Source organism: Mercenaria mercenaria, chromosome 19 (genome assembly GCF_021730395.1).
Source record: "Mercenaria mercenaria strain notata chromosome 19, MADL_Memer_1, whole genome shotgun sequence".
Lineage (NCBI taxonomy): Eukaryota > Metazoa > Mollusca > Bivalvia > Venerida > Veneridae > Mercenaria > Mercenaria mercenaria.
The window spans coordinates 21,353,987-21,363,188 of record NC_069379.1 but is presented as its reverse complement, the minus strand read 5'-3'; the positions used below and the strand labels follow the sequence as shown (position 1 = coordinate 21,363,188).

The window sequence follows — 9,202 nt, the reverse complement described above, 5'->3', positions numbered from 1 at the left end:
TTATCAGTATTCCACTGCATCATGCTTGGGTACTCCTTTATCACCGATCTAATTACCATGTCTTCTGTTTAGAAAAAAATTCTTGAAAGATAGCATGCAATAATAAATAAAATTAGCGCTTGCAATTGAAAAGGGACCATAAGAAGGTTTTAAGGTCAATTGTTTAGTCATTCCCCACACGTCTCAGTTGTTACACCTGCAAATTGTTTCTTTAGTGTGTGCCATATAAAATCTATTCATTATATAATCCTGTATGTTTTGACACATCGAAGTGACACATAAACTTGCATAACATCATTTTAATTAATGTCATCATCATTATAACCACTATAACTACTATTATAACTACCACCACAACAACAATCATCATCTACATTTTTATCACCACTATTATCATCATTATCACCACTGTCATCACAATTATACAACAATCAACATCATTACTAACACCACCATCACCAGCAGCACCGCCATCATCAAGATCATTATCACCACTATCATCATACACATTATCATCTTCACCACCACCATCATCATCATCATCATCATCACCAAGAACAATAACACCACATAATCATCGCTATCATTATCAACATAATCATCATCAACATATCTTCACAATCACCATTCATCATCACCACTGTCAGCATCATCATCATCATCATAATCATAATCATTATCATCATCATCTGTCATTAAATCTTTATTATCATCGTTAGTTTAACTGATATTTTTGCTGATGAACAAGATGAAAAACAGTTGTGGTCGAAAGATAACAGTTTGTTGATGTTATTGTTGGTGATGAAGACTAAACGTTTTTGTATTGATGTAAATGATAATGGTAATGATTGAAATTTAGACAATTCTTTTCTTTAAGAGTGTTGGATGATTTTGTCTGTCAAGGGTGATAAATTGGTTTTCAGGATATCAATGATGACGATAATGATAACGGTAACATAATCGATGATATACATTTTCATCCTAAAAACACGAACAGTAATTATCATTCCCGTAATCAAAAGTATAACTACCAGTATCATGTTACATTAAATTTGATTCTTCATACCAACAATCACCATTCTTATTATAGATTGAAACATCAACAGATACATACATTAATCATTACTGTATTTCGTCTTATGCAGTTTCACCAATAATACCACTGATTTTAATCTTAATAACTTTTCAAACTTTAAATGAAAAACCATACTCAGTTTGACTCCAAAATCTCACTCCAAACTTATGTATTCACAGTAAAATGTATACAGTTAAACTTCATCTTCGCAATTATGTTATTATTGCTATAAAAATTGCATCTGTATAAAAATATCTGCTAACTGAAGCTGTTTTGATTTGATATTACTTGCCATTTTCCATTAAATCATTAATTATGTCGTAAGTTTATTTATTTATTATCTTAATATTTGCGGTTACTTATAGGTTCAGTGGGTTGAGTGCTTGTTTTATTTGTACTTAACTACTTGTCTGTAATATATGATATGCACATGCCATTATAATAGACTATTTACATACATACTTTACTTACATGTATACAAAACTTCACAAACCTAATTAATACCTAATTAACCATACTGCGTTAATCATGATTATTGGAGGGGTTAGTCGGTAATTATAACAGTATAGTAGTCGCCACTTGACCGCGATGGTTGACCTTAGGCTGATTATTCATCTCGATTATTTCATTGTAGAAATAGGGGGTGCTTAGGGTAGCCGTGTATATTTATATGGAATTAGTTTGTATACAGTGCAGTATCAAAGTATGTATACTTACATTTGATCAGTTAAAACTTTCCAATACACTAATTTATATTTACACAAATTCATATTTCCATTTTCTCGTGCAGCTCGTTTTTTTTTCAACAAAATTTATGAATGCAAAGAGATGAAGCGTTTTACGTACACTCCTTTTCAATAATAGGTTGTGCTTCATTATGTATTATAATACAAAGGTCAACCATCGGGGTCAAGTTGCGTCCACTATTTTTTTTTATATCAGCCAAGTATACTTATATTTATATGTACTAAATAAAATCCACTATACGATCGACTAATGATTCGGAACGACTGATAGGGGTACAAAAGGATGTCAACATCAAAATATTTTATATATTTTTCTGAAACTATTGGAGATATCTTCACGATTTTAGACGTTCCTAATATCAGTAAAACTGAGAAAACGTTAACTTAAAATCGTGATATCGTGAAGTTAAAATCGTGAAATCGTTAATTCATAAAGTGGAAATTGTGAAATGTTGAATTTGACATGTCACCACAGGTCTTTCGTATAATTTAGATTACGAAATTTTATAAAGCTGTTTAACTTGATGATATACAGACGTTTTTATTATTCTTAGGAAAATTAGATATCCACTTGACTATCATACTTTATGTTGTATTTATTCTTGTATTTGTACTGGTCAATCGACGTCAAGAGCAGACAGGATATTGTGTCGAATATTGCATTGATGTATTTATATGTAACTCTATAGAAAATTACTTGTATTGTGAAGTGCGGTTTATTAGTCCCCTACTGGTTGAAAACCAGTTTCGGGGATTATAGGAATGCGCTTTTCCGTCCGTCATTCCGTCCGTCCGTCCGCAATTTCGTGTCCGGTCCATAACTCTGTCATCCATGAAGGGATTTTAATATTACTTTGCATAAATGTTCACCATGATGAGACGACGTGTCATGCGCAAAACCCGGACCCCTACCTTAAAGGTCAAGGTCACAATTGGAGGTCAAATGTCAACAGGACGTTTTTCCTGTCCGGTCCATAACTCTGCCATCCATGGTATTTTAACATTACTTGGCACAAATGTACTTCATAATAAGACCATTGTCATGCACAACTTTCAGATCCCTAGCTCAAAGGTCAAGGTCACACTTGGCAGTCAAGTGTTAACATGGCATGAACAGGGTCTGTTTCGTGTCCGGTCTATAACTCTGTCATTCATCAAGGGATTTTAATATCACTTGGCACAAATGTTCCCCATGATGAGACGACATGTCACGTGGAAATCTCGGAGCCTTGCTTAAAGATCAAGGTCACAATTAGAGGTCAAATGTCAACAGGGCTTTTTTCCTGTCCGGTCCATAACTCTGCCATCCATAAAGATATTTTAATATTACTTGGCACAAATGTTCCCCATAATAAGTCGACGTGTCACGCGCAAAACATGGACCCTTAGCTCAAAGGTCAAGGTCACAATTGGAGGTCAAAGGTCAATAGGGTTTTTTTCCTGTCCGATCCGGAACTCTGTCAGTCATCAAGGGATTTTAATATTACTTGGCGTAAATGTTCCCCATGATGAGACGGCGTGTCTTGCGCAACAACCAGAACCCTAGCTGAAAGGTTAAGGTCACACTTGGAGATCAAAGGTCAATGGGACTTTTTTCCTGTCCGGTGTATAACTTTGTCATGCAAAACAGGAATTGAATATTACTTGGCACAAATGATCACCACTATGAGATGGAGTGTCATGCGCAAGAACCTGGTCCCTAGGTCAAAGGTCAAGGTCACACATAGAAGCCAAAGGTGAGATACAAGAATGACTTTGTCTGGAAAATTTCTTCTACATGCATGGAGGGATTTTGATGTAACTTGGAATAAATGTTCACTACCATGAGATGGATTGTTGTGCGCAAGAACCAGGTCCCTAGGTTTAAGGTCAAGGTCACACTTAGAGGTCAAATGCCAAATTCAAGAATGACTTTTCTTCCGAAGCATTTCTTCTTCATGCATGGAAGGATTTTGATGTAACTTGGCACAAATGTTCACCACATGAGGCACCCTTGTTTTTAGAATTATGTCCCTTTGTTGTTACTATAAATAGCTTATATTATAACTTATTTATTACAGGCCGTAGGGAAAAATCGAGACCAGTTTTCTGTGGTACAACATGCATGTTACATCCAATTTTTAGGTGTATTTTGACCTATCTCTACATGGTAAAGAGTTTTATGTGGACTTGTATAAATTTTTTTTTTACTATAAATAACTTATATGATACCTTTTTGATAATTGGCCATAAAATGCTATATGAAAACAACTATAGGTTTTTATGTATACAAATTTTAATCCAAGTGTTTTGTTATAACATATTGTATATATAGTACAATATTGTTTATACATTATTGACAGATATCAGTTCATTATGTTATACTGCAGTAGAGAAAATTAGGTGCCTTCCAGTAGGGGACTTTGCATTGCATGGCAATACTTCATTCACTTGTTTTGTAAAACTATGTGCTATTGATCGATTCTGCAAATCCACAATCTTTTTAATTATTACAAATCCAAAAGTGATCTGAGCCGCACTATGAGAAGACCAACATAGTGCATTTGCGACCAGCATGGATCCAGACCAGCCTGCGCATCCGCTTAGTCTGGTCAGGACCCATACTGTTCGCTAACGGTTTCTCTAATTGCAATAGGGTTTGAAAGCGAACAGTATGGATTCTAACCAGACTAAGCGGATGCGCAGGCTGGTCTGGATCCATGCTGGTCGCAACTGCACTATGTTGGTTTTCACATGGTATGGCTCAAATTTGTTCTTTTTTGTCAGTTGATGTAGTAACTTTATGAATTCTAATGGGATTATTATGATATCATCAGAAATGTATTTTCTTTTTGATGAATATCCGAAAGTGATACGTATTTTTAAAAGATTTATGAATTTTAATAGGAACATAGTGCGTTTATGCAGACTGAGTGAGATATCCTGAATGTTTTCAAGAATTCAGAATTCAGAAACAAAGTCAGATTTACATGATTTTATTACTTTTGTAGCTCCAAAAGGGCTGAAGTGTCTACATCAAAATATATTTTTTATACTTTTCTCAAACTATTGGAGATAACTTCAAAAATTAAGAAGTTCCTTTTATCAATGAAAATGAGAAATCGTTGGAATCGTGAATTCATGAAGCAAAAACAAGCGAAATACATTGTATTTAATTTGAAATGTCACTAGCGGTCTTCCGTAATAACTTAGAGTATGAAATCTTATAAAACTTACTTGAGATTCAAATCTTTTTCATAACTCTTCTCTTATGAAACTGTTACTTATGATAATTTATGTCCTCTGCAATTTCAGACATTTTGTGTAAATGTATATCTAATTTGTGCAGCACAAGTTTAAAAAGAGCATCATAATATGTTTCTATGTGGGGTTTAAGACATTTTGTAATAGGAAAATTCATATCGAAATCGCCTGTAGAGAAAACTGAAATTGACAGAACTACTAGTATTTAAGCAGTATAGCATTTGTTAACTTAATTGTATGTAGTATAACATCGAAATGTTTGGATAATATGTAAGTAAGGAGTTGTTGTCGACTTCTTCTTAGATAATATTGTTTTAAATCTCCCTCTCTTCGCGCACACACTTTATCATAGTTTAAGACTGTGTGGTTTCATTAACGAGGTAGACTACTAACTTCAGACAATTTATAATTCGAACTCGATTACTCTCGATGCATAGTCATTTCCTCTAAACAATGAACTAGCCAGCCGTAAACAGTGTTCTTGGTTCATGCACACACGAATTTAATTTCGATCGTCAGGTTTTTACACAAAATATATAACACAAGTTTAAATAATCATCAAAATATACAACATATTATTTTCCATTAGAAACGAAGGGCGAATTGAACGGGTTGATGAAAGAAGCCGCTCCTACACTCCTCTCACCCAGCTCTAAAATCGTGGAAGCATGTATTTTTGATACCCTAAAATTGTAGTATCAGTCATTTTAGTCGACATTTTCGGCCCATTTCGCTCGTAAAAACCTCTGCTAATAGTATTTATCATTACTGAAGTGGTTAGAGCAGACAACTGTGAAGTCAACTTGGTCAAACTGCTTTTTTTATCAGTTTAAAAGATGACATTGTCTCAAAGATTCATGTTCAGATATGTAAAATATACTTTAGATTGCGTCATTTGAGGTATACTTCCAAAAACCTTTTCAAGGGGGTATGTCACTGGACCCGCTAGAAACCCAGTGCTCCCCCAAAACCCAAATCATTAAGTCTTCCCTGGAAATCAGCAAATATGAATATCGTTAACCGTTAACGGCATTAAGAACATAAACATATGCTCAATATTTGTTGCTGCAAACTTGTCTTCTTAAGCTAAACAAAATGGACGGGATAGAATTCGTAATTACAGCACATTTCGTAACTTTGATAAAAGTTCATTGTCAGTCCCGCTGTCCTCCCAGAATTTTCGTTGTAGAGAGGCTGTGATTTCATACTTGTACGGGTACGGGTACGTATAGTTTGTTTTAATAAGCGTCTACGGTATCTTAGTGCCGAGCAAACACGTTTCAATATTTTTTACTCAAAATATATATGAAGATTTATATGTAGCACGTGAGTAAAGTACCGGGATAAAATTTAGCACCAGGTGATAACTTTAATCATGTTACTATTATTATCATCAGTATTTTTACGTTTTGAGATTATCTACACATACGGGTGCACATACAAGTATGATATGGCAACCTCTCTATAGAAAGGATAGGTGGTCGCCATATTTAGTATAAAGTAGATAAAACAGGTTTCGTGCGCAGTTTACTCTTAAGTTATATCATAAGTTTTGAACCTTATCATGAGAGGGCTTCTTGGAACGGGCTTCTGTAAAACACACGTTGGAAACATATAAAATGCATATGAATAACTGAGAGCAACTTGAGAAAAAAGGATATTTATAAATTGTTGTAAAAAATAACAAAGACAGGTATAAACTTGATAATAAAATTTTATTTTGCTTTTAAACATAAGACATTAGTTCCGATTTAGACGACACGGACATGCACAATATGATAAACTATAGTCGAATAGTAATAAGTCCTCACTTTTTTAAATTCATAAGTTTCGAACATATTAAACCAGTAGTCTCTCTGTCCAGTTATATTTCTATTAACTTTAATATCAGTGTGAAACCAATTGTAGACGAAGAAGCTCGCTTCAACGCCTGAAATGCCATGTTGCACCTGGAACAGATTAAACTATTGTTATGCTTTTCAGTAATTATGGAATACATCTGTGTAATATGGAATACAACATTGAAATAAATCTGGTATTTTCACTGCTTCAAAGTCCACTGGTATACAGAACTATATTTAAATACGAAAGAATTTGATAAATAATCAGAAATAGTTTGCAAAATATATAGATGTATATGATTTAAAAGTTACAGCTTTTTTATTTAAAGATTGGAATGCGTTAGGTAGCATGGAAGTAACATTTATCTGTACATGTTATGTAATATTACGTAAAATAGTACCATGCTACGGCTTCGAAATAACACTAAATTTATGAAAATACGTACCCATCCATCTATATCTTTAAACACGCCGGCAACATCCCCTATCTTTGCATCAGATCGAATGGAAAATGTGTATGTCTTGAGTTTTGGCTGCCCCTGTAAGCCTATACCTGCCGCCAATGTTAATCCTGTCAAAAGAAATTTATTTGTAATAACCGATTGCATATAAAGTTAAGATTATGTTAATTATTTGAACTGCAGTCAATCTAAATTTTAATTGATTCGGTTACCGCAAAGAGCTGAAAAACTGAAGGCAATAGCTTTCTGCTTAAACCGGTGCTAGGGGCCGAGAAGAGTGTTGCACATTCGATTACCTCTCATGAACTGACTTAGTCGAACAGGGTCCTCTATTATTTTGCTTGGTTGCGTTCTATGCTTCCAGGTGATCTTATAGATTTTTTATTTTTTAATTTTGCACGAACTGCTACCATTTTCGTTGTGAACTATTTAATTCTACAAAATTCTGTAAGTCAAACTACAGTGTAATATGAAAGGCCAGCATTCATTTCTGAATCACTACCGTTACAAATACTTCGCGACCATGAAAGTTACATGACCGTTAAAAATAATTTCAAATATTATTTAAGTTACTCTGTTTTATCATTGTCATAAACGTCAGCCTCAAATCTCAGACAAATACACAAAACAATTTCAACCTAAACTCAAATATAAAACGATAAAAATATCAAAACATTGAGGAAAAAAAACAGCACAATTTTTAAAAATCTTGAAAATAAAATGTGATAAAAAGAGTTTTCTTCTAAAGGAAGACCACTGCATCGGAGATTGCAAGATTACATGTCTCTAGTAACGCTAGCAAATAGGAACGAGCAGCATACACTTTGTCGAAGACGGTGATTTATTATTTCAAAACACATAATCGATAGAGACTAGCATAGCGCTAATGGTCTATGTATGTGAACAGATTGATATTTCACTGCTCCAACTGCTTTTAACTTTACTTTATTTTCCCATTTATTATGTAAAATAAATTTACAATCTATAATTATCTTTTGCGCAACTTCGCATCCTGAAACGATGATCAGTCTATAACATGGTCAAGTAGATATAAACACTGCTTGAATAAATAAAAGGAAAAGGAAACGCACATAAGTTTTCATTTAACAATTAGAAAGTTATAACACTAAAAGACTCACCATAAGCCAGGAACAAAACGACAAGTAGATCGTGCATTTCCATTCAATCGGTAATGAAGTATCCCGTTGAAATGTTTGAATAACAGACTGTGATACATATAAATAGCATCTGCATGGCAACATCTTGCTTTGTCTTTTACAAATTTATTACAAAAGAAAATCAGTCTTTACAAATTCGTCTATGATTCATCATCTTGTTTAATGTTTAATGATGTATACAAATGCAATTTCCAATCTCATCCACCACGTATGTGAGGTTAATGGTACATGCCAATGTAATTTCCAATTCCAACTGCCATATTGCACTATCTATCTTACTTGACTTATACTACCTGGTTATAGTACATTGGTTCACAGTTCTTTCGGCAGAAGGCCATTTGTAATCAGCACATTTTGGCACATTTTCCAAATTGTATATCTGCTTTTCGGCGCTAGTTTTAACATCCGCATTAACTGCTCAGCCGACGTGCTAAGGTCCCCTGCTTGCTTTTGAACTATTTTAAAATCCACAGTTGCAAAACATGTACAAAAGTTCAAGGTTTTTAATGTCATTTGCTTTATATTTTGAAGAAACAACAACTGGTTTACAGCATGGAATAGCATTGTGAAGAATTGTAATATGATTGGCCTCGAGCAAAATAACTTAATAACCATTAAAACTATCAGATTTACAAGTTTGTTGAAATGAAGCCAACTT

At 33.9% G+C, this 9,202-nt stretch overlaps 1 protein-coding gene across 1 annotated transcript; it reads right to left on the bottom strand.

Annotated features, from left to right (window-relative positions):
* Positions 1 to 6,760: 6,760 nt before the first annotated feature.
* Positions 6,761 to 8,651, bottom strand: LOC123542832 (uncharacterized). The gene is made up of 3 exons (XM_045328845.2): positions 8,506 to 8,651; positions 7,352 to 7,476; positions 6,761 to 7,013 (listed from the first exon to the last, which is right to left on the bottom strand). Exons 1-3 carry the CDS (start codon positions 8,546 to 8,548, stop codon positions 6,816 to 6,818), a joined length of 366 nt encoding a protein of 121 aa, XP_045184780.1. The 5' UTR covers positions 8,549 to 8,651; the 3' UTR covers positions 6,761 to 6,815.
* Positions 8,652 to 9,202: the final 551 nt, after the last annotated feature.